Genomic DNA, 26,585 nt, shown 5'->3' with positions numbered 1-26,585 from the left:
TTATCTTACCAATATCTTTAGATTCAGTTGTGCTGACAGATAATGAAAAATACTGTCCCTTTTCTCATAGCTAAATCTGTAGATCAGCTTGCAAGGTTCACCCCAGTTTGACCACAGCCCCCCATATCTCCTGCTTGTCATTACACAGGCACGTCTGCATTTCGTGCGTCGACCACAGAAGCACCAAAGGACACCATTTATTTCTCTGTCTATGCCCCCTGACCTGCCTTTGTCTCTTCCTGTAGCCCTGGTAGCCCACCTTACTATGTGTACTATTTATTTTATATTTATTATATTTATGATAAATGACCTATATTTATTAATTATAAGTCATCTTCATGCCCCTCCCCCCCTTTTTTTGCTTAAATGTGTTTCTAGAAACCACATTATAAAATGGAATAAATTTTCCCCAAGCAATTTTGTGATTGGGGCTTGGATTCCTAACCAAGGACTTTGCAACGAATACATACATGGGATTGATCATGTCATAATGACAAAAAATATTTTTAAAAAGTAACTCTTATGACTCAGTAATTAAAATACTAAAATGAAGCTCCCAGCTCTATAAAGTTGGCAACAATGCACTCTGACTGAATCAGGGCTACAATGTTCTAGAAAGTATATGTATGTGATCCTAAATTAATCGGAAACAGAGGAATCAGGCTATTTGGTCTCTAGTCCTGGTATTACCACTCTGTAGCTCTTTAGCCTTAGGGAAATCTCGTGATCCCTCACTTTCTCATCCAGTAACACATAGGAACTGTTCTGGATGACCTCATAGCTCTCTTCCCCTTCTAATCCTGTTTTTATATACATAATATCTCTGCCTACCCTCTTACTACACAGAAGGACTTTTCAGAAATGACTTGAATATAGTACATCCTGTGCTAGGAGATTTAACTGGCTTTAAAAAAATTTTTTTTGTCTTCCTGGTAATGCTCCCTATAATGAGCAGAGGCATTCAAAATTATTGATCTTGGAGCTCTGTTAAAGTAGTAAATGCAATAATTTTTTGGTGATGGTGATGGTATTTGTTTTTTTAACCCATAAGCATTTTTAAATGTACGAGCTAACTTCATGTTTTCCCATATCTTCTCATCTCCTCTGTTAATTCCAGGCTCCATAATTACTGACAGTTATTCCTATAACATTTTTTTTTTATAGTACAGGATTCTCTCCTGTTTTCACAAAGCTTTGTCTCCTAATTGTCCTCATTCTTCAAAACCCACTTGGGATAAGCACCAGTTGTTCCTGGTGCACTCCTGCTCACAACCCCACACTCTGCTAGTTCCTTTCATCTCTTCTAAGGCTGTTATCATCGTTTTGTCCCTTGAGTTATAAATGCGGTTCACAAGCACTGATTGAGCAGCCCCTGTGCGCTGGGCACTGAGATAGGTCCAAGAATGCAACAGTGAGCAAAAAAAGCAAGCACCTTGCCCTTCTCGTGGGATCTTTGTGTTTTGCTCATTTGTATTCATGCCCCAGCTCTCCTGCTGGACGGTGAATCTCTTAAGCGCTCCGAGGATGCTTGATTCATTTTCATACCTCCACACAAGGCCCTGCACATGATATCTGCACCTGGTCAGGTGTACAGTATGGAATTGTTAACGGAAATGGAAGTGAAAGCAGCATCATCAGGACAGGCAGGTTTTAGGAATCACTTGCATTCAGAGAAGTGGGAAGCAAGTAAATTAGTAATAAAAAGCAAGGAAGGAAAGAAGGGAGGGAGAGGGGAAGCTAACAGTACTTGAGGTTTTAATAAAACGACATATAGCAATGGTTTAGTTATTTGAAGCATTTAGCCGGGAGTTTCAGACTATCTATCATGAAACAAGAATGGATAAAGGCTTTGACAAGTCAAGTAGAATAATTGATATGTTGGAGCTGAATGAGTATAACATCAAACCACAAAAAAGGGAAAGAAGGAAAGATGAAAAAATAAACATTTATGAAGCACTGTTGTGTATGTACATCAGGCCAACTAGTTCCTGTAAGGGAACCTTCTTTTTTTCCTTTCTTTTTTTTTTTGCAGCTATGAACAACTGAAGTTCAACAAAGTCAAATAATTGCTTAAAGTCACACATGACAGAGTCACACTATTCAATCCCTGTGTTAGTTTGCTCGGCCTGCCAAAGCAGCATACTGTGGACTGGGTGGCTTAAACAATAGACATTTATTTCTCACAGTTCTGGAGGCTGGAAGTCCAAGGTCAGACCACCAGTGTGGCTGGGTTCGGGGCACGAGCCCTCCTCCTAGTTCACAGATGGCTGCCTTCTCTCTGCTCTCACACATGGCCTTTCCTGGGTGTGTGTGCACAGAGTGAGAGAAAGGACACGCTCTCTGGTGTCTCTTATTGGGACACTAATCCCATCAGACCAGGGTCTTGCCTTCGTGACCTCATTACCTCCCCGAGGCCCCCCCTCCAGATAGTATCACTGTGCGGGTAGAGCTTCAACACATGAATTTTGAACACAGACAGTTCAGAACAATCTCCTTGACTTGAATTTATTGTTTTTTTCTCCTACACAGAAGGTTGTAAGAACGTTGTATTACTGCCTTTCTCTTCCCATGCGTGTGCCCCATTGCCCTGGGCAACCTGACCTGCTCAGCGATAGGACTGACTACCTCATGCTAACGGGAGTCCCCCCAAAACTATGATGAGCCTGTGGCCACCGCAATCTCTCAGTGAGCCCGGGCGATCTGGGCTAGGAGGGCCGCCTTCGTCCCCTGCATCCCCATGCTCATCTTTTAAATGGTACCACGGACTATTTTCAGCTGATCCCTGAGCAACATGATGTCTTATTCTGTGAAACCACGTTTCCCTTTTGGACAAGAGCTTGTTTTGTGGGGAAGAGCCAGAATGAGATTTCAAGAGAAAACGCATCTGTCTGCGGTTACATGAAGAAAAGGAGAGCTGAGTCAGAAGAAGGGGTGCCCATCTCTGTGTTTCCCTTGCAGGGTCCCACGGCAGATCACATACGGCAGGTGATGGAGCGGCTGCTGAGAAGGATCAACCGGACCGTGATCAAGATGAGCCGAGAGTCTCCCCACATCGTGAGTATCGCTACGGGGGACCTGCTGTCCCGTCTGCCTCCTGGGAGGCTTTGGGGACCATACTCCCATCCCATGGGCTCATTGCATCACAGTGGACATTCTGTGCCTGCACACCATGCAGCATAGCTCCCTCGGAAGCGAGTGGGGTCTAGAACTTGACAACCTCCCGGATGGGTGACCTTTGCTTATAACCGTGAACAGATCTTAGTTCTGATACTGATTTTCTCTTGAGGGGAGAAGATCCAACAGAATGATAGGGGAGGCTAACGGGGGAGTGTTCTTAAGGATTCCGTACATTTTAGGCGTGTGAATCCATTCTTGAGGAATCTTGCACACATTGAAGATCAAACAAAAGCCTGTTATAATACAGTCAAGCAGAGACCCAGTGCGACATGCAGGCACCCTAGTAGACTGATAACTCGATACCCAATCAACCTATTACTCTCTAACTATTTGTTTAATATTTTATTTAAGGAGAATTCGAACCTCAGTGAGCAGAAAATGAGGGGTTTGGTGGCTATCTTCAGCATTTCCTCTATTATCTCAAGTAATTTAGTTCTGATTCTCAATACCTGCACACTCTGTCTGAATCTACCCTCGTTAGAACAATAATAATAGTATTTCCAGCTGTAGTGGTGGTAACAGTAGTAACCATTATCTGATTTGTGTGTGTGTGTGTGCCAGGAACTATTTTAAGCACTTTATATTTCATTGAAAGCGCACACTGATCCTATCAGGTAGTCCTTTCATGAGCTCCATTTTTTTCAATAAGGAAATGTGCCGAGAGAGGTTAAGACACCTGCTGAAGTTACACACCTACCAGAGAGCTGAATTGGGGTTTGGACCCACGCAGCCCACGTGGCTGCAGAGCACACGCATGTCGTCAACCAACCCCGCCCCCAAGCAGCTTCTACTCACTTATGTTTCCAACTGTGTCCGCTAGTTGCCATGAGAGGAATTTTGATCAATTCAATTTTTCCCCATTGCATCATATTTCCACAGATGTTTTACATGCTTATAGATTGGTGCCCTGTGGTGCCATCCAGCCATTTTAGTTCGAAGACAAAAAAACGTTTTAAAGAACTTGTAATTAACATGCTTTTACAAATACCTGCGTTGCTCTGGCCTCTTATTCTCTATCTTCTATGTCTATTAGATGTCAGATGAAAAGTATGATTGAGACCACAGGTAGCTGTTGAAAGCCAAGTTATATCATCCTGGAAAGGAAGCACCTTTTACTTGTGATATTAAAACATACAATTAGATTTTAATTACCAGATGTAGGAAAAGAACTACCTCAGATTGCTATAGTAAATTTTTAAAAATGTATTTATTCAACAAATATGCATTGAGAAACTACTGTAAGCCAAGCACTATTCTAGACACTGGAGACATATTAGGGGACAAAACAGATGAAAATCTCTGCCTTAGCGAAGTTTACATTCTATTAATAAAACAATAAAAATAAAGTACGTAGTCTTAGAAGGAGATAAGTGCTATGGAGATAAAAATGGGCAAGATAAGGGAAACCAGGGTGGGAGAGTTCAAATTTAAACAAGGTGGTTAAGAATGGTTTTCCTGGGGGCGGCCAGGTAGCTCAGTTGGTTAGAGCATATGCTCTGAACAACAAAGTTACCAGTTCAATTGCCACGTGGGCCAGTGGGCTGCTCTCCGCAACTAGATTGAAGGAGAACGACTTGACTTGGAGCTGATGGGTCCTGGAAAAAAACACACTTACCCAATTAAAAAAAATAATAATAAAGAATGCTTTTCCTGAGAAGGTAAAATTTGAACAAAGACTTGACAAAGGTGAGAGATGGCCATGTGGATGTGTGGGGAAGGGCCTGCTAGGCAGAGGCAGAAACTAAGAGCTCCATCATAAGATTCACATATGAGTAACGGAGCAGATCCAAATAAGTATATAGAGAAATGACTACAAGTCAAACGTCATCTTTCTGCCAGATCAAAACTCAAGCTGATCCAAAAGATACTATAAAAGGATTCACATCTTGTATTAAAGGTATCCATACCGGACATTAATTACTATTGCCAAGCCATCTCTGCCATGTATGTAGAGAATATATAAAGAAAGGCAGATTGATAACTATGTCATTTAGGAAGTGATGTATTGGCTTACAGATAATTCTTAAGATGTCTTCATTTAAATTTACCTGCTCAGCTTCTTTTATAGTGAAATTATTCATTATCTGTCTTGTTTAAACTAACTCAAGAACATTGGCTTAGAATGTTTGAAAAGAAGGGTGAGGATTTGAATGTGAAAGTGGCAATACCCCTGCTCTGTTTCTGTTAAAACAAGGTGATGGGTGTGGAAGTGACTGAGATACATGGAATGATAAACATACCAAGAGAGCACAGGGAGACTGCTTGAGAAAGATAAACATAAGAAGGAAAAAGTGAGGGCAAGACATACAAAGACACAAAGACACAGTCACAAAGAGAAATATGCGCGCGCGCGTATACACACACACACACACACACAATATATATATACACATACACACATACACACACATATACATATATTGGGTTGTCGGAAAAGTCATGATGCATTTTTGCAATTAAAACATAGAAAAAATATATCATGACTTTTCCGACAACCCAATATGTGTATGTATGTATGCATAAACAATAAATTTATGTTGCTTTATAATTAGAAACATAAATTATTTTAATCAAAAGAGACTAAGACAGACATTCGTTTAGAGGGAGATGTACCTGTATAGTCTTTCATTATTGTTGTGTTTAGATAGTCATTCTCTCCATCCCAAGAATAGCTGTATATTCATCTCCTCTGTGCCAAATTAATTTAAATTGGTATTGTTTTCGTAACTATGAATACAGGGGGATATTTACTCCTAGATATTTGCCCTCTGGCTAGAATATTAAGTCTATGATTTAAATATGGCTGGACTAGGGGAATGCACATTGACTGTGTAATTCCTGACCTCAAAACTAGAAATTATGTTAATTATCTAATTATTCAATCCCTTTTTGCAAACCAGGTCCACAGTTACACGGGCGTAACATGCTGGAAACAACTGGCTAAAGACTTCTAGACTTGGAGAAATGACATTGAAGTGTTCTCCCAGGGAATTCTCATTTGCTATCCTCTTTTCCTCTCCTCCACTCTCAGTTTCACTACTTCTCTTTCTCCTGCTTGCATTGCTCCAAACTCAGATTTGCTCAAATGATCTGAATATTTCAGACATTTCTCCATGGACTTCTTTCTTCCACCCTACAACTCTGTCTCAACAAGAAACTCAAAGTCCATAAGTTTCAGCTTCACTAGTAATCTTAACTGAGACCTTGAAGTCGGTGTGCCTTGACCTACAGGATTGCACAAACCTTAGCTGTTCCTGGGATGAGGGACACCCTCCCTCCACAACCCTTAACTCACACTTGAAAGGAGGTCCTTTTCAGTAGAAACAGCAAAGCCTGTGCCCTTTGAACCTTGGGGATGCTACTTGTTTCCAGTTTGGGGTGATCCCTACTTAGGTAACCGGGTGGGGAAAAACCATAGTACGCGCGCCCAAATTTTGTTTTGTCGGTTGGTCTAAGGGATTTGTGGGGTTGTTTTTTTTTCTCCTTCAGGGGAGTTTTGTTGCCTGCATGATCGCCATCCTTCGGCAAATGGATGACAGCCACTACGTCCACTATATCAGCACTTTCAAAACCAAGCAAGACATCATGGTAAGTTGTTTTCATTGGATTCTGATAACCTTACGAATTATGATATTCAGCAAAACAACAATAACCGAAACAGCATCTTGAGTCCAGGGGTCTCCCCCCATCCACCTCCAGTGCCGTGTGGCGGTCCACAATGACGATGAAAGGGAAAGTGTTGCTTTGATTCTTACTTTCCTTCTGGGATAAGATTAGAAAAAGAGGACAATATGTATACCAAGAGGTCCTCACTCAGGCCCCTGAGTCTCTTGGATGTGGAGATCCTTTGTTTAATACAAGCAGCTGGGAAATCCTTTTTGCTCTCAGAAGCAGATAGTGTCTCATTTCCTAGGACTATAGTTACTCATACCATGGCAAGGATTTGGAGGCAGAGGTATGCAAACTCTTCTAAGATACGGTGGAAGTCATCGTTTTCAGTATTCCTTGGAAAGGGCAACAAGAACAGATGACACCTGCCCCTTATAATGTTTGCAAGTTATCTTCAGTTGAAAATATTCAATTCTCCTTTGTTTTAAAGAAGAAAATCGTTCTCAGCATTACCAGTAAGCCTACAACTGAAGGTTGCCTGAGAGGCTAAGTTAGGCCTCTGGCTGCTCCCCAGGACCCTTCCCTTGAGGAAATGTTTAGTGACTGTTAAAACATCATTGAAGGTATCATCTTATCTTGTAAAGCAATGGGCTGGACATGGAGCTGGAGGAGCAATTCGATGCCGTGTTGCACCAGTCTTTGCTCCCCGTAACTTCCCATCATCCGTGCATATTTCAATCATCTTTATGCTCTAGATTTTCTACTTTCTGCCCATATTATACTGATTGTCTATGGCCAGTACACCCAAAGATATCCAGCTCCTTTCCTACCAGTCGCCCTCTTTTGTAGGAGGTCCTGTGGTGGGAAAACGCACAAGGAATTGGAGAGAAAGTGCTGTTTGTTGGTATTACTATTCGTAGTAGCAGTGCTTGTACTTGGTCCATGGATGAACTCTCAAAATGCTGTAGTGGACTATGTGGCTTAATCTGGAGGTCGACCTGGGCCGCACTGAGGCCATGCTCTGACAGGCAGCGTGACACAGGAACCCATAGCACTAGGGGGGTGTGCCTGCAGAGACCCTTGCGAGAGAAGCATGAAGAGAAGACAGGAGGGAGAGAGAGAGGCTTAAGGTAGGCGGATGGTGTAGTGGGTTTAAGAACACAGGATTTTGAACACCTAGATCTGGGTTGAAATTCTGGCTCTTTCACCCCCTTCTGTGAAATTTTGGCAAGGTATTTAACCTCACTAAACCTCAGCTTCCTCACCTGTAAGATAGTACCTACCTTGAGGGTTAATATGAATGGACAGTGATTGAATCGACGGACAGAAAATGCCTAACTTTGTACTTGGCATGTAGTTAATGCCTATGAAGACTAGCTATTTATAATAATAACTTTATTATATTGTCATATAAGATCAAATTAATGTAAAAATAGTTTCGTGATTATTTTTTTAATTTCTTTTAGCAAGCAGGTATAAAAACCAAAGTTATTCTAAATTCAGTCTCCTGACAATTTGGCTCTGTTAAGTAAGCAAAAGAACAGGTTTAACTCCTGTTTTCCAGAACAATGGTGAGCTCTTCCACCTGTAGTATCTAATTAAAAAGGACTATTATCCCAGTGAGGGGGCTGAAGTGATCAGCAGCAGAATCGGAGTGTACAGTCGGCCTTTTGACTCTCGGTGGATTGGCCTGTCACGCTTTCATGCTGCCTTCTGAAGAGCCCTCTGGAAAGACTTCGGGAAGTGGTAGAAAATGAGGCCTGGGATTATCTGTGAATTGCCGGGTTTTTTTTTTAAGATTTTATTGGGGAATTGGGGGAGGGAACAGTGTTGGGAATCAGGGGTGGGGAACAGACAAGTTGCTGTCCTTTTGTTCTTCAGTCTAGTTGTGGAGGACGTTGCTTCACTGGCCCAAGTTGGCACCATCATTGCGCTCTTCCCGGGCGAGGCAGATCAGTCGCCGGCTTCTGGACGGCCGCTCACTGCGGCTGCTGGCCGCTCACACTGGCTGCTGGCTACACACGGTAGCCCATGGCAACCCACTGCAGCAGGGGCTGCAGCTTACGCTGTCCCAACGGCTCATGGCAGCCCAGCTCCAGGTTGAGCTGTTGTTCAGCATCTTAGCTGTGGAGGGCAGTGTCACTGGCCCTCATATGTGGCATCCGAACCGGGGTCCTCTGGTGTCCCAAGCCAGCTCTTAACCAACGCGCCACTTGGCCGGCCCTGTGAATTGCCTTTCTTATGCCATCACTGTTTACAGTAAACTTAGGTTCCCATGCGTTGGATATAGAGTCAGCCTCAGAAGTGGATAGATAATTGGTATCTGTTATTTAACCCTTGCCTCACAAACCATGAATTCTTGGTGACTGGAGAGAAAAAGTGAGTAGAATCGGAAATCCATTGGTGAGCGCACTTCACAGATGCATGATGAAAAATTTGAAAACTCACAAACGATGTCTGTGGTTTCAGAATTGAGGATAGAAAAGCCTGACACTCCATTTAACCAGCAGGAAGAGTCAAGGGCAGGTGTGGACTTCAGAGCCCAAGTCCTCCCATTCCTGTGCTGTTTGGCACCCTAAGTGCAGAAAGTTGACTGACTTGCGCTGTGTCTCGAAGGAATAGCATTAGAAATAGAACCCAGACCTCCAGCCTCTCAAGTATAGCATTCCTCCCGCTCGATGGTATCCTTCTTATGAACCGTGCAGTTGAGTGCTCAAGAAATTGGACTGGCTTTTCATTTCAGGAATCCAAGTGGAAAATGTCTAAATTTAACTAACTAATAAATAAGAAAACTTTAAAAACTTTCTGACTTTGATATTTTAGTCTGATTTTTCTATTTCTGAGTTCTGTTTTGCTCATAGTCCCTCTTAAATAGAATAGCTGTTTTTCCAATACTGGACTTTCGTTATTAGTTGTTACAGTCATGATTCACTGCTGTAATCTCTTTTTAAGGACCATTTAGGGTACAAATGGTTTTGTTCCTGGAATAGGGAGAATCATGACTTGGCTTCTTCTTTATAGCATTTTTGTTCTGTTCTAACAGTAATGAAGAAGAATTGGACTCAAGAGTTCTTAGAAGTGTCAGTTTTCTCACAATTGTTGGTGAATTCACTTTAAGTAGATCAATTCAGACAACACTGGACAGCAGAAGACTAAAGATACGGCTCTAAACTTGGGGTCCAGAGCCCAAAGTTTTCTTCGTAGTTCTGCTTCCTAGTTTCTAGGATCTTAAGCAAGCTGTTTAATTTTTCACAGCCTCAGTTTTATCATTTGTAAAATTGTGGACAATATTTTTATTCTGTGTTCCTCATCAGAGTATATGTTGTAAAATTCCAATTGTACGATAGCTCTAAAAATGCTTTGTTTTCCCTGAAACCATTTTAAAAAGCTAGGCTGCTGTTCTGGGACTAGGCTGCTGTTATGTTCTAAAGTTGTGCTCCTTTTTGTCCTCATGCGGGGGGAAAGGCTTATGAAATGTCACCCAGTTTTTCTCCAGCCATTCCTCCTTTGTTCTCTGCAGGACTTCCTCATGGAAACTTTTATCATGTTTAAGGATCTGATTGGAAAGTATGTGTACGCCAGAGACTGGATGGTCATGAATATGACTCAGAGCAGGTAAGACTGCCTGTGGCAGGCCCCGAAGCACTTGACCCTGAATACAGCTGACCCTTGAGCAACATGGGCTTGAACTGCACAGGTCCCATAGATGCAGATTTTTTTCAATAAATATACTAAATGTAGTTTCTCTTCCTAATGATTTTCTTAATGTTTTCTCTTCTCTAGCTTACTTAATTGTAAGAATACAATCTATAATACATAAACATTCAAAATGTGAGTTGATCAACTGTTTTTGTGTTACCAGTAAGGCTTCCAGTGAACAGTAGCCTATTAGTACAGTCAGCCATCTGTATCTGTGGATTCCCAAATTTGGATCACAAATACTGTTTTTGATCCACAGTTGGTTGAATTCACAGATGCAAAACCCAGGGATACAAAGGGCTGACTGTAGTTAAGTTTTGGGACAGTCAAAAGTGATATGCAAGGTTTTGACTGTGTAGGGGCTCCGCACCCTTAACCCCTGCATTCAAGGGTCACTGTACTCATGTCTGGTCAGTAGCTCTCTGGCTGTTAAATCCTTTGCTCAGATCCTCCTGCTTCCAGCATCCTAGCTCATGTTCTTCCTCTCACCTGGCCTACTGCAGTTGCTCCAGCTCAGGCTCTCGGCTCCCTTCTCTCCACTCTAGTCTCCTCGCCAGTTTCATAGGAACTGTCCCCATCAGCTCTCTGTGGCATCTTTCAGAGGCTCCATATGGCCTTCATCATTCTGATAGTCAAGGCCTCTGCAGCCTGGTCCCCCCTGCCTTTCTAGCTTTATCTTCCACTATTTCCCTCTATGTACAACCTGCGCTCCAACCAAACTGTCCTCTTCCTGGTCCCTGACCATGTTGTGTGTTTTCCCTCACGCTGCCTCCTCCACCTGCAGTGCCTTCGCCCCCACCCCTGGCCGTCACCATGCCACTCGTTCGTTAAGGGGCCTTCTCGGAGGCCGTCCTTTGATTTCCCATCCCTCTTTGATAGCCCCTCATAGAATTTTCCATATTCTTTGTTGGGTCGTGCTTAGATGTACAGGTTGCAAATGACCCCCACCAAGTTGTGAACTTCCTAAGACCAGGAACCGTCTCTTTCAAGGCAAAACCTATGCCAGTGCTTTGTAGTTGGCTGGCTCATAGCAAATACTTGAACAGAAGTGAAATGAACCAAATACATATGTTAAAAGAGCCTCAGAATTTTTTAAAGAGCTAAATAAAATAAATCATTATTTTAAGTATTATTAACTCTACGTAGTCATTATTAGAAAAACCCTTCCCAGCTATGTACAGATTAGAGAAAAAAATTCACATCAGGAATCCTAGACTTTAAAATAGCAGCATCCTGGTAGAGTACAAAGAGCCCTTGTCTGAGAGGCTCAGGAGACCTGGCTTGTCATCTCAGCGCTACCTTCAATGGGCTAAATTGTGGTGCCGCCTTGTGTGGTACTTGTAGTCAGTTCTAGAAACTGACCTGACTTTCAGTGTCCTCTGCAGACTGCTCTGTCGTTGGTCTCTAAGGACCTTGATAGGTATAAAGGTCATATGCTGCCAGGTCCAGGTTTGGTTTGCATTGGATTTTAACCTAGATGGGAAGTTTCAATGAGCATGAAGTTGCCTTCTTTATCCAGTCTTTCCCTCCCCCAGGGTTTTCCTCCGTGCTATAAATCAGTTTGCTGAGGTTCTCACAAGGTGCTTCATGGATCAGACAAGCTTTGAACTTCAGGTAAGCATGCTTCTCACCTAGGAGTTCCTTGAATTCTCAGCCAAAGCAAGAGAACTCGTTCATTTTGGAAAACAGATTTCATCATTTTTAAATGGAAAAAAAGTTTTCTTGTCTTTTCTCCTTTCACAAAGCACACAGTTTCATCACTCTGTCCTCCAAACACAGTAAAAGAAGGTTTTTTCTTCTTTCTGTAGAATTCATACATGTAAAAAAGAAAAAAATGTTAAAAGAATAGTAGAAAATGTAAGTAAAAAAAAAAAAAGAAGAAAATTGAAAGAGAAATTGTCCTCCTTTCCTCTGTTAACATAACTCAAATAACCTACACACATGTGCTTGCAGACAGGCACACAGAAATTCCTCTACCTGCAAATGGCTTAGTTTCTAAAATGCAGGTCATATACACTTGCTTGAAAGTCCAAAGTCATAACCAAACAGCTGACCAGTAGCTCTATCTCCATTCATTCTTTCATTCCCCAAATATTAGAGTATTTATATGCACAGGCCTGGTGAAGGCAGACCAAGTTCCTGCTGTCAGGGAGCTTATGTTCCGGCGTACATGATGTGCTTTTGTTTGTAGCTGTAGAACTTTAAAAGTGGAGAGTCATAAGTAGAGGAGATTATATATGCATATGCATATACGTATAAATGTGCGTATGTACAAATGTGTATATATATATGTATATACATATGTATATTGGTGTAACCAAAATGGAATCGATTTGTGCATTTCTTTGGTAACCTCTTAGTCTACTTTATTAACTTTTGCTGTGATCTTCTCAATGATATTTAATAGTTTCACAGTATTTTTAATGACTGAATACAGTCCGTTGTATGGCTGGGCCATGGTTTATTTACCTAAATTCTTATGAACATTTAGTTTGTTTCCATTTTCTGTTAGGTTAAGTAGCACTGTGAGGGCCTTGCTTGTTTTAAATATTTTTAAATACCCGTGATTTATTTTGCCAGGATAAAGACCTGAAATAGTCACTGGTTCAAAAGTTTGGCAGAATTTTAGGACTTTTGGTACATATTGCCAAACTACTTGCTATAAATAAGTACACTTCTTGGCAGCAGTCTGCCTTTATCCCAGGAGTAAAGACAAACAATAATTTAGATTATTTTTAAAGCTTAAGATTAATATTAAGTGCTAAAACTTTCAAGGCTGAATAATTGAAACTCAAGAAAGAAAAAGAAGTCTTGTGGATTTTATGTTGTTTTTTCCTTAATCTCTGGCAAGTGACTTTACCATGTGGCCCTGTTTTACTGACTCTTATTAATGTTATTTTCCATTTCTTTTCACCCACACGATTATTTTTGAACAGCTCTGGAACAATTACTTTCATTTGGCAGTAGCATTTCTCACCCACGAGTCCCTTCAGCTTGAAACCTTCTCACAAGCCAAACGCACCAAAATTGTAAAAAAGTAAGTGTCCTCTTCAACTTGTTAAAGATTGGGTAGGTGATTTTTCCATTTCTATTCAGTGCAGGATTTGGGGTATCTTCAAAATTACTGTTCACTGGCTACCGTGTTCTTAGTGCGATGGGTCTTACAATTACGTAATAGACCTCAAATTTTCCCCGATTCCTCTCTCTTTTCTCAAGGCCCCATCACCCACCTCATTTCTTTTTTTATAGAATCTGTAGGTGGAGAGGCCAGTCCTCCCATCTCTGAGAACAGCTGCCCCTCTGTTGGCAGCTTGTCCAAACTGTAGGCACAGCGCCTCCTTCTCACTCGTGCTGCCCAAAGCAGGCTCCTTTGGCACCGTTGCTGTACCTCTCAGTGTTCAACAGAGAAGCCACATCTAACACATCACCAAAACATGCCTTCCAGAATCCTGGCTCGGAATTTAAAGTGGACTAATAGGCAAGAGTGATGAGGGATGTAGGGAAGCTTTTCATTGCTTTCATCTCAGGTCTGTTTTAGAGTTCATTGAGGGCCTGAAAACTCCAAGCCTGTGTGAGTAAAAAGAACTTGAGAAATTTATCATCCAACGGTGGTGAAATTTTAATTGTATTGCCCTTGCTGGGATGTCTTGGATTCTAGGCAAATTACCGAACATCCCTTTCTCTCTGGTTCCTCTCCAAAACACTGAGATTGGTGGCTAAGAGATTGCAATGTAGTGATTGTGTTTTCGAAGACAAAGGTAAAATCTGTATTGTAGATTTCTTTGTGGGGTGGGCATCAAAAGGTAATTGATTTTTAAGATGGAAACCTTAATCTCACTCTTTAGATGATCTTAAATGACATAATTTCTTTCAAGGACAGATTTAATTTGGGTTGAACACCATAAGTGAAGTTAGTTAACACCAAGTCTGATAGATAAAGTGGCTAATTAGGATTAATGATTCTGGTTTTTTTCAAAGTAAAGTGTGACTAAGTATTAATATAATCCATGTAAAAATATATACATGCATGAGGGCAGACATAAACCTTGGGAAATAACATTTATATATATTAAGCTTATAGAAATGTGAATGCACTTTTTTTTTCAAGATTTCTCTTATTTTTAGTAGAAGTAGCATCAACGGTAGTATTAATAATCAACAGGAATAGTTATTGTCTACTATGTGCCAGACATTGACCATAGAGGCTTAGTAATATTAATAATAAAATTAGATTAGCATTTTTTGTTAAAATGGAATAGTAAGAGAAAAATTTAAATATGATTTTTATACTAGCATCTGAAGGCATTTCCAAAGGAGGAATTAAAAAAAACAACAACAAAAAGCATGTTCGGTACAATTGTAGCATGAATGGAAAATGTAGAACGCTGGTTGTAGAGTAGGTTGTAGGTCCATATTAGAGTTCCCTGAAAACATTTGCACTATCTGCTGTGACCCACTGAAGTTCCACTTTTCCAAGCTCCGGCCTCTGATCTGGCATGTGGTGTGGGGTAACCCCAGGCATAGGTATTCTTTAAGAGATTTCCAGATCATTCGTATTCACCTCCACCCAAGGACCACTATCAATGTTTCTCAACTTTTCTTTTTTCGTTATCAACTCTTATAAGGAAACTTTTGAGAAATTGCTTTTCTCATCACACCCCTATGAAATATTAGTACCACTGACATTTCTGTTTATGTATATCGGTACTTTATACAGAAAAACAAAAGCTTTTATTTTTGGCTACCTAGGACCAATTTTTCACCCTTTTGGGGACGGTATTCCCACCCTCTCATTGAGAAGGTATGTCCCAAGCTCCCTAATGTGGTATGGATATGGGCTATTCAAATATAAGTATATAAAGTCAGCATGTTTGTTAGACATCAGTCACATTATTATATAAATCATACCCCATTTATCATCCTTTTCAATAGTCTTTGTTTTGTTTGTTTGCTTAACAATAGCAGAGTGTTTCTCACTCTTCTCCCTTCCATGAGCCTGTCAGTCTGATGTTCTCAGTTATTCTTCAGCATTTGCACTTGGCCTGCCTCCTGCCGTTGCAATTCCCTCTCCCCTGTGGGGTCCATTCTCTTTGGGGGCTTGTTTAGTTATTGACCTTACCTCTTCAAGTGACCCTGCCTCAAAACCTGTCTTAAATGTGACCTAGAGGAACTCAGGCTGTTTTTATTTTCCATGTCATTTTATTATATGTACTCGTTCCCGCTGCAAATCTTTCTCTTGGTTTATGATCTTCTTCCTAGATACGGGGACATGAGAAAGGAAATCGGCTTTCGGATCCGGGACATGTGGTATAACCTGGGTGAGTATATGACCTTGAACAAGCCCACACACAACTCCTGTGTGATAAGCCTCCCATGAGGAATTCTTTTTCATTTTAATTCCAGGAACCCTGAGATTTAATTTTCTGTGTGTCTAGATGTGAACGTTGACTTGTGGGTCTCTTGTTGGTGACATCCACATATTATCAAAATATAATATTTAGCCACTTGCTTCTGAATTGAGTTGATTTACCCACATCAACATTTTCTTTTCTTATAGCCCCTGTGGAGGAAAATTGTAACCCTTGACTTCCAGCAAAATTATTTTGTAATACCTTTCTTACTTTCATTTCAGGTCCCCACAAAATCAAATTCATCCCATCCATGGTGGGTCCCATTCTGGAGGTCACATTGACCCCTGAAATAGAGCTTCGGAAAGCCACCATCCCCATTTTCTTTGATATGATGCAGTGTGAGCTCAATTTCAGTGGAAATGGCAATTTCCATATGGTAAGAGCTTGTAGACCTATAATCTTACTAATGCCCACATAGTCAGTTCTTATTTATTTTCTTTCTATATAGAGAAACCTTAGCCTGAATTATACAAATCAAAGTTGATCTAAAAACATTTTTATTACGTTTCATTTTGTAAAGCAGTTAGAGATAGAAGCAGATATTTCATTCCAGGGCCAAGAAGCAATCTTTATGCTACATGTTTTTCCTAGAGCAGCCTTCTCTGTCTGGATAATTGAAATTTGACTTTATGCATTTGAATTCTATCTATTGCAACATAGCCTAGAGAATCAGACAGTGGGTCGAGGGAATGATACTGAGATCTCTAGTTTAGAGGCCCCCATTTGCCTGTTAATGTTTATTCTGTTTCACTTTCTTTATCTATATAGTATATTCATATTGAATTTTTGAAGCTATGAAGCTCTGCAAAATCAGAAATAAAGCAATCCCATTGCCAAGACTTAGACAAGAACCAAACATAAAATAGAAAATTACAATCATGAAGCTGCTTTATATGCGTAGTTGTCATAAGAAAATAATGTTTTGGATAATTTTTTTTTCTGCAAGCAAAGAACAAAGTAACATGAGACTGCTTTAGAAAGCTTTGACAAGTCCTCTGTACGCTATTAATAGATGATATGAAGTGTGATCTTCCTCGATAAATGTTGAATATAATTCACATTTTAATTAAAGGGGTTAGGCCAAATCTGGAAAGGTTGGCCGCATGTCTCTCATATCCTCGTCTAAGGATATGCCGTTCTGTGAAACTCTGACTCTGCTTTCAGTTTGAGAATGAGTTGATCACAAAGCTGGACCAAGAAGTAGAAGGGGGCAGAGGAGATGAGCAGTACAAGGTCCTTCTGGAAAAACTGTGAGTATTTCAGAAACAGAACCTCAAGTTGATGGCATCATTTAGTGATGGAGAAAAACAGGCTCCTGCTGCTCTTAAAGACCCATTGGGTAGCCACAGAATCACTGGGGTCACCACCACGAATGGTTGTCAGTGGGGCCAGTGGAGTTTACACCATCCACTGCTGACATCTGTTTATCTGATGTGAGTCAAATGTCCATGTTTTCCTGGCCACCCCAGCCACCGAGAACAGACTGGCTGGAGGGAGGGAGAGATATACAAAGCAGTGGCATTTTGCCCAGTGTTTAAATTGATGACCTTCACCCAAAGTGCTAGCACCTCTAATTATGGCTTCGAAGCAATAATTTAAAGGATAAAGCAAAAAGCATTTCAAGGTCCACTTTACATTTTAAAATATCGTATGCCCTCTAAATGACCACTAAGAATGCCAGGTTGGTCTTTTCACAGCCCTCCCTCTGCCCACGCCTCAGCTACCATTCATTCCCTCTCTGTGATGTTACCACCCCTACACCCCCCACACACCCACAGACCCCCATCCATCATGCCCTGGCCCTCTCAGTTTTTCTTTGCACACATGGAATTAGAAAAAGACTGGTTGAAAACACTTGCATGTTGGAAGTAGAGATTGAGCTTCAAATCCTGTCTTCTCCACATTCGAGGAGTTTGACTTCAGACAAATGACTTAATTTATCCAACACCTCATTTTTTTTTCATCTATAATAATAGGATCTATATTTTGGTATTATCGTGAGGATGAATTAAGGTGATGCATTTTCATAGTGTCTGTAACAGAGTTGATGCCGAATAAATGTCGGCTACTTTGGTGTTTGTGCTGCTTACTGTTGTTATTATTATCTTCAAATCATCCCATCATCCAGGGCTGTAACTACTTTAGACTGTTCACCTTTCTGTGTTCTCTGAGCTTTTATGATATGGACCAACTGTGTCACCTGTTGATTGGGGTGTGCCGGGATCATTTCATGATGCGCCTGTTTTGAGGGAGTGGTATGCCCTAGAGCATGCTTGAGGATAGGGCTCCCCACTTTGTTTTTCTTTCTTTCTTTCTTTCTTTCTTTTTAAGGAACCAGCACAGTGGGTACTCAGCGATGAATTGATAACTCATCTGTATTTTAAAGAACCAGATGTCTTTCTTATTTTTAATGGATGATAAAACAGTTGATCTTTTTATCCTGTCTCCATTAAGTCTGCCTGTGCAAACAGGCTTCAAACGTCCCAATTTATCACTTTTGCAATTCTGATCTCATATAGGCATTAATGGAGAAATTGCCCACACATACAAACATACACAATATTTACAAGTGATAAACGACTCATTGTTTTAAATCCTATAGCTGATTTTTCACATAAAGATCTTATTTTGTTTTCTTCTTTCTTCCTGGATTACTAACTCAGAAAAATATGAGGCACAAACCTTTGGTGCCTGAGAATAACTCTATAGAGTCTGGACTAATTCTTTGAACCCATTTCTTTCTCTCTCTCTCTCTCCTTATTAACCTGCTTTTCTTCTAATTGTCTAATCTTAGAAGCCCCTATTGAAGCTTTGTTGTATTTGGATCCAAAGAAAGAGAATTTAGACCAAAACTTTAGCGTCAGTCTTATTTACAATTCTGCATTTTCCCCCCTGAAAATAACCACTTTTATCTGAAGAGCCACACGTCTAGATGTACACTGGATTCCTAGGCTCCTCCAGGCACGGTGTCGATGCAAGGCTTTCCAGAATGCCCCCCAGATGCCCTAAAGTGCTAGGCTTTAGGGAGAATAAAAACATAGAAAAGATTATGCCTTTCAACCTGAGTAGAGTGATCTACTCTCCTATCATGCATACACAAACCTTTGGGCAAAGGTTCCAGTTTCTGTCATGTTTACCAAAAAAAAAATTACAAATACAAATTCAAAGAAGGGCATTGTGGTCTGGGCTTCTAGGTGATGAGGTGACGGTGGGACTTGAGCTAAAGCTCCAGAGGAAACATTAAACTTGGGTAACTGTGTTGAGTGAAGGGTGCCTGTCTCCTCACCACCTGCTGCTAGCACCTTGGACAGTGCTCATCAGTGGTGCTGGAATGACGTGTGAGACGTGGGTATTTGTCTCTACCTCCACCTCTCTAGGCTCCTAGAACATTGCCGGAAACATAAATACCTCTCCAGCTCTGGAGAAGTGTTTGCGCTCCTGGTCAGCAGCCTCTTAGAGAATCTCCTGGACTACAGAACCATCATCATGCATGATGAGAGCAAGGAAAACCGGATGAGCTGCACTGTTAATGTGCTGGTATGTGCCAAGCCCCTGGGGTGGCGGGAGGGCACTGCCAGGTCACCCCTGCACCCAAGAGCTCAGCTTTAAGTAGATATCCCAGACACAAAGGGATCCTGGGGCCACGTTTATGGAGTCTGCCCTGCTGAGTCTAACTGGAATGGCCAACTCAGCTTTGGACTTACAATTACCAACAGCTACAGGCGTTGAGGATAAAATTGGAAACAGGGATGGAAAATGCTACATAAGCTCTTGACTCTCTTTCTGAAGGTCACCCCCCTCACCTGTTTCTCTGTCTTGTGTACATGTAGTTGCTTTCTTGTTGGAATTAGTAGGCACAGAGGAACATGCGTGAGAAACACTATCCCTAGAGTAGAACAGTAGTGCCCGAAATCTCATGGCGGTAGAACTCTTCGGTCTTGCCTTTTCCTAGATGTACATCACTGGGACCACAGACCTCAGAGGTTCAGGCTGCCATGTATTCCTCTGCTTAGGTAAACCAAGAACTCACTGCCACCCCCCCTCCACCGATTCCCTGAGACTGCACAGCATCAGGTGACTTGAGTATAAACCAGCCACCCATTCCCTCAAAGGTTCCCCTCACTTTGCTCAGGAGCATGGTCCTAAAAAATTCTTCAACTTACCTTTATAAACTGTCCCTTTCTTTCCTTGTGGCCGTGTCTGTCAAAGGAACATAATAAACTCTTTGGAGAAGCGACGCTGTTGAAAAGCACAAGTAGCCATTTGGGCAGTGTTCGTGGCAAACTAGTCAATAGCTCTTGGTTTACGTTGGTATTCTGTGACCTTTCTCTTTTGTAGAATTTTTATAAAGAAAAGAAGAGAGAGGACATATACATAAGGTAAGCTGAAGGGAATTTCTGCTTTTGCTGCTTATGTCATAGCTTTATTATTTATTTCTTCAATCAACACATGCTAAGCCCCACCACCATGCTTGCTGCTTTGAGAGATACCAAAAAGTACGTGATATGCCCCGATCCCCCTAAAAGGGTAAACTCTTTAGACAGATACACAAATAAGTACAATATGAGGGAGGGCATAGGGAAGGAACTGAAAGACGCTGGCCAGGGCGATCAGGAAAAGCTGCGTAGGGAGAGGCGTGAAAATTGACCTTCTGTCAGGGAGTGTTTGAATCCAGGAAGCCCAGGACGCAAACTAGATCAAACTATATGCATTTTCTTGGGGAGAGATTCCCTATCTCTTATTTGCTCCCCAAAGGGGTCCATGACATAAAAAATTCAATAAATAAACACCACTGCCTTCCTCGAAGCGTATAAAGTGGAGTCGATGGAGTTAGGAAAGGCACACAGGGAGGAAGCAGAACCAAGGGTTAAAGCAGCGGGAAGACAGGAAGTAAGGGATTCTTCTGCGTGAGAGAAAGGAGGAGGGGGAGAAAAGATGGGACAGCGGCCTGCCGCTGAACGCCAGATCAACTGCTGAGCGGCAAAGTGCCCCCTTCTCCCCTTCTTACCAGATACTTGTACAAGCTGCGGGATTTGCATCGAGACTGTGAGAACTACACGGAAGCTGCCTACACGCTGCTCTTACACGCCGAGCTTCTGCAGGTAAGGGGTCAGAGCTGTGCACTTCAACAGGGTGTAAGGCAAAATGCAGGGCATCCACTCTCCGGTCCGTTGGGGCCAAATCCGGTACGCTTCATGATTTTGAGAGGAAAGATCCTTATTCAAGGGAGATCCTTTTATCCAAGAGTGTTTTTATACCTTCTCAGTTGGCCCAGCTAAGTTTCAGATCAAGGTTGGGAAAAGGTCAGTTATCATTTATTTGAAAAGCCTTAGAAAGCAGAGTACAACGTACAGGCCACTATTGATAGATACTAATTGAAGAAACAAATGCCCATTGATTAATATATGTAAAACAATTTGTAAAACGGAAGAGACGTGCGTTGTAAATGAATATAGTCCCATAGGAGTAGTTTCCTAGTAATACTCTTGCAATAAGTAAAATTATAGTGTGCCGTGGATATAAATACATCTGTACATCATGGATCCCAAATAATTAATTCCGGCTCTGATCACTCCTCCAACTTCTGATACCCATATAGACTGTTCTTTCAACATCAATCTTGGAATGACTGATAGACAGTACAAACTTAGCATACCGGTAACAGAAGCTGTCGTTTCCCACTGTTATCCTTGCTCTATTCCTTCCTCTCCTTTCTTCCCGTTTCACTCAAGGGCACCGCCAGTCCACCCAGTTGCTCAGGCGAATCCCTGCCCTCCTCTCTTATTCACCACCGACCACTTTCCCTGCCAGCAGGAACCGTGGGCCCTCTGCCCAATTCTTGTCTTCAAGCTTTCCACTTTGCTTTCTTTCTTTCTTTAATTGAGATATAATTGACATATGACAAACGCTGCTTAAGTTTAAAGCGCACAGGTGTTGATTGCATATATTTGGTACACATGCCTGTTGGATATGTTTGTATATTGCCATATATTGCGATACCACCACAGCTTTAGCTAGCACCTCTGTTAAGTCACATAGTTACCCTTTCTTTTTTTTGTGGTGGAAACAAGATCTGGTCTCTTAGCAACTTTGAAGTTGATAATACAGTGTTATTCTCTGTCATCACTATGCTATGCATTAGGTCTCCAGGACCTGTTGATTTACTAGCTACAAGTTTGTACCCTTAAACAATTTCCCCACCTCCCCAGGCCTTGGTAAGCACTATTCTAATGCTCTGTTTTGTATGAGTTTGGCTTGTTTTTGGATTCCACATGTAAGTGAGGTCACACAGTATTTGTCTTGGTATGTCTGACTTATTTCACTTAGCATAATACCCACTAGGCCCATCTGTGCTGTCACAATGGCAGGATTTCTCTCTTGTTTATGGCTGAATATTCCATTGTGTGTATCTGCCACATCTTTATCCATTCGTCCATTGATGGACACTTACCTCTATATCTTGGCTATTGTGAATAATGCTGTGATCAACATGAGAGTGCAGCTATCTCTTTGATATCCTGATTTCATTTTCTTTCTATCCACTTTATCTCGCTTGCCACCATCCTGGTCCAAGCTACCATTGTCCCTCCCTGAGAGCATTAATTACAGTAGCCTCCTGTTACATCTCCCTGCCTCCATTCTTGCCCCTAGCAATTAATTTTCTCATATAAATTAATTTTTATTTTATACTATAATAATATGTGTATATTGTTCTAAGCTTTTTAATGAAAACAAGAGTCCTCTGACTCACGACTTCCGCAAGGCAGCCATTCACAATTCCTATTCCAGTTTGGGGACCTAAAAAGCTTATGTTAATGGGTTAGGGAGGAAGGCTTGTTGAGTGAGATGATCAGAAAGAAACCCTGGTGTCCGGAACCGGAGGTCTTTTCATTTGTGCTGTTCAGAAAATTAAACTCTCCTATCCTGGCATAATAAGGTATTAGATGTGGAGACAACTTGGTTTCCCCAGATAACTAACTACTCAATAGGGATGTCTAAGTATATTCCATATTTTTCTCATTTGTATGAGATCCCTTTTTTATCATGTATGAAATCCCTTTATGGGGCGGGGAGAGTCTCTTTCTCAATTTTGTATAATTTTGTATAATTTTGGGTGGGTCTCTGTCTATTCATGTACTAGTAACTTCTTTTAATTATTAACTGTTTATAGTATATCTTATCACCTAATAGTTACTCTTCATTGCTCTTCTTTTTTAGAATTTCCACCTGTTCCTTTCTGTTTATTTTTCCATATGAACTTTGGAATCAGGCAATTAAAATATTAACTTAGGGAGAACTTCCATGTTTATGAAATAGCATTTTCTTACCCAAAAGCATGTTACGACTTTTCATTTGTTCAAGTCTGCTTTTGGGCCCTTTGGTGATGTGTTCAAGTTTTCTGTATAGAAGTCTTACGTGTTCCTTGTTTGTTGATTCCTAGATATCTTTTAATTTAATTATGATAAAATACACATAACAAAATTTACCATCTTAACCATTTTTAAGTGTACAGTTCAGTGGCAGTAAGTACATTCACATTGTTATGCCTAGATAGCTTATCATTTTGGATTTATTCTTGTTGGGTTCTTTTCTTCTTTATCTTCAACATGTAAAGTCTATCTCTGAATTATTTCTAAACATGTCAGTTTTCAAGCCCACTAATTAACTTAGTTCTAATTATAGCAGTTTTCCAGTTGGCACCCTTTGTGGAGACACTGATTGTGATGAATGCAATCATTGTTTATACATAGTGATAGTTACACCTCCTCCTTTCCAGCTTTATACTTCTGATCTCTTTTATCTGACTGTGTGACTGATACCTTCACGTGAGCAGCAGTTGTGCTGGCTGGTGACCTCACCTTGGCCCTGATTTTCCTGGGACTGCCTTGAGTGTGTGTCCATTCCTACGGCGCTTGTTTTGAAGCTGGCCTGTGTATATGTACGTGTATGCAATTATTCTGTTTCATCAATAATCTAAAATACAGTATGGATGAGTCACAGATATACACAAATATTCATGCCCCTTTTTTTTTGACCGAATATTTGTCAATCTCCTTTAATCAATTTATTGATATGTTGCCTTACTCTCTTGTGTTGCTTTTGTTTGCTTTTCAGTGGTCTGACAAGCCCTGTGCGCCCCATTTGCTTCAGAGGGACAGTTACTATGTTTATACCCAGCAAGAGCTTAAAGAGAAGCTGTATCAAGAAATCATATCCTATTTTGACAAAGGCAAAGTGAGTGTTGGATTGTTTGTTTTTGTGTGAAGGGAAAGAGGAAGTCGACAGCAGCACTGCAGTGGAGTCCTGATGCTAACCAGCCGGAGGTAGCACAGAACCCACAGGTTAAGGACACGGTCCCCCAAAAGGCAGCCCTCTCTTCAGACACCAGGCATAAGTTCAGCGGTCCCCTGGCTGCACACACTTCTGACTGATTGACTCTGAATTTTGGGGGGAGTCTTATGACCCCCTCAGGTTTGATAATATGCTAAAACAACTAAAAAAAAAAACCTTGGTAAAATGCTATGCTTTTGATTACAATTTTATCTTAAAGGATACAAATCACAACTAGCCCAATGAAGAAATATGTAGGGCAAGTTCCGGGAGGGTCCCAAATGCATAGCTTCTGTTACTTCTCCCCATGGATTCGGGACACATTATCCTCCAGCGGAATTGATGTGTTCACCAACCAGGAAGCTCACCTGAGCCTCTGGGCAGAGATTTTTTAGGGTTTCATTATCTAGGCTCCATGATTGAATCATCAACCGCATGAGTGAACTCAGTCTCCAGCCCCGCCTTCTCCCTGGAGGCCAAGGCTGATATGTAGCTCAAGGCCTCAGTCCTTTAATCACATGGGTGTTTCTTCTGGCAGGGGGCCCAACATGAGTCACTCAGTAGCATAAAGCCAGGTGTGGTTGGAGGGTCTGCCATGACTAAGCAAGACACTCCTATCACTGGAAAATTCCAGGGGGGTTAGACGCTCCCTCCCAGGAACTCAGGACAAAGACCAGACAAATTCCTCATTATACAACAGTGACTCATGACTTACCCTTTCTTATTTCCGTGTGTGTGTTTGAATCCTGGTATTTTTAATGGGAGAGAAAATGTAAGAAATTAATGTAAGAAAGGCAATAAAGATCAGTTATCTTGAGGACACTGACCCTGATGGAGACTACAACGGTCAGCCCTCTGTCCCCTCCGTAACTGTAATCTTAACCTTTTAAATATTGCGGAGGGCCAGGAGCTAGTCCTGTCATTTTCAGTGCGTTCTGTAGGGACTGGAGGGTGACACCTGGTCCGCATCCCGTTTCCCAGGTCACGGCCTGCCTGACAGCATAGCCTGTGAGTAACGAGCAGCTTACATGCATAACAGGGGTGAGAAGGTAAAATAAACATGGGAACTGGTCCAGGAAGTTGTGGCGTCTGGTCAGATGGAGAAAGCATGTCCACCTGAAAGGCTTTTAGATTTAAAACGAAGAAAAATAGAGAGAAGGCGTTGGAGGAGAAAGGGAAAAAACAAAATGTGTATGCTATTCAAACAAAATAGATCCTGGATTTGACTAGTTTCAGAGGCCTGGAGAGTTCTCACGGACTGCCTCTTGCAGCCACCACCGTTCCTTTTTTTTTAATCAGTGGGACCTGTTGGTTAAGTAAATAAATCAACCAAATAATCATTGCAATAAAATAGCTACCATCTGTTTAGTGCTAGTTACTGATTGGGGTGATTTTTCAGAATTTTTTTCTAATTTAATTCTCCCTATAGCCCTGTTAGGTAGATTTTATCTCTATTTTACAGATGAAGAATTTAAGGCGCGGTGAGCAAGTATATTTGTTCAAACTTTTTGGTCCCTGCACCCCTCTACCCTCTTAAAAATCACTGAGAACCCCACAGAGCTTTTGTTCACATGGATTATTACCAATTCACACTTATAATTTTATTAATTAAAATAGAAACATTTTAAATATTTACTCATTTGTTCTTTTAACAATAACCATAAACCTATTACGTGTTCATATAAATCATATCTTTATGAAAAATTATTACGTTATCCAAAAAATGAATGATATGAGTGGCATTTGACATTCTTACAAATCTCTTTAATATCTGGTTTGCTAGAAGGCAGCAGGAGTCTCATGTCTGCTTCTACACTCAGTCTTGTGATATCACACATCCTGTAGCCTCTGGGAAACTCCACTGTATACGCATGAGAGAATGAGCACTGAAAAAAGGCAAATAATATTAGTATTATTAAGAAGATAGTTTGACCTCATGGACCCCCTAAAAGGGCCTTGGGGACTCCGAGGGACCAGAGACCACACTTGGAGAAATGCTGTGCTAGGATGTCTCCCTGTCTCTTAAGTAACTTAGCATTTGGTGAAATAAGGAGAGGATGTGTCCCGTTGGGTCTGTTCACTGGCTCCCTGCACCAGGCCCAGGTGATCTGGAATGGTTTCCAAACGGCACATTTCACTTTTCGGTGACCCAGGCCCTGAAATTTCAGAGGGGGATATTTGGCAAATGATGAGTTTTAAAAGTTTAATTTTAAAATGTTTTACAACTGTATGTAAACTGCGCATACGTCCCTTTAGCAGCCAGAAACAACAGAACAAAGCACCTGGATGACAAGAATAGTGTAGGAAATTACCAGATGCTGTGGTATTAATAATGTCCATCTAAGAGACATTTTTTTT

At 41.2% G+C, this 26,585-nt stretch overlaps 1 protein-coding gene across 1 annotated transcript in view; it reads left to right on the top strand.

Moving 5' to 3' along the window:
• Positions 1-26,585, top strand: part of DOCK5 (dedicator of cytokinesis 5) — a 217,688-nt gene that overhangs the window by 154,578 nt on the left and 36,525 nt on the right. Inside the window, exons 27-38 of the mRNA XM_019659565.1 lie at positions 2,959-3,054; positions 6,667-6,765; positions 10,307-10,401; positions 12,021-12,099; positions 13,422-13,522; positions 15,745-15,803; positions 16,118-16,272; positions 17,061-17,146; positions 19,274-19,433; positions 20,235-20,275; positions 20,908-20,998; positions 24,012-24,131. Of these exons, the coding sequence (XP_019515110.1) occupies positions 2,959-3,054; positions 6,667-6,765; positions 10,307-10,401; positions 12,021-12,099; positions 13,422-13,522; positions 15,745-15,803; positions 16,118-16,272; positions 17,061-17,146; positions 19,274-19,433; positions 20,235-20,275; positions 20,908-20,998; positions 24,012-24,131 (1,182 nt within the window). The remainder of the gene's footprint in view (positions 1-2,958; positions 3,055-6,666; positions 6,766-10,306; positions 10,402-12,020; positions 12,100-13,421; positions 13,523-15,744; positions 15,804-16,117; positions 16,273-17,060; positions 17,147-19,273; positions 19,434-20,234; positions 20,276-20,907; positions 20,999-24,011; positions 24,132-26,585) is intronic.

The sequence above is a fragment of the Hipposideros armiger genome, unplaced genomic scaffold, assembly GCF_001890085.2.
Source record: "Hipposideros armiger isolate ML-2016 unplaced genomic scaffold, ASM189008v1 scaffold_301, whole genome shotgun sequence".
Lineage (NCBI taxonomy): Eukaryota > Metazoa > Chordata > Mammalia > Chiroptera > Hipposideridae > Hipposideros > Hipposideros armiger.
This window is presented reverse-complemented; position numbering and strand designations above follow the sequence as displayed.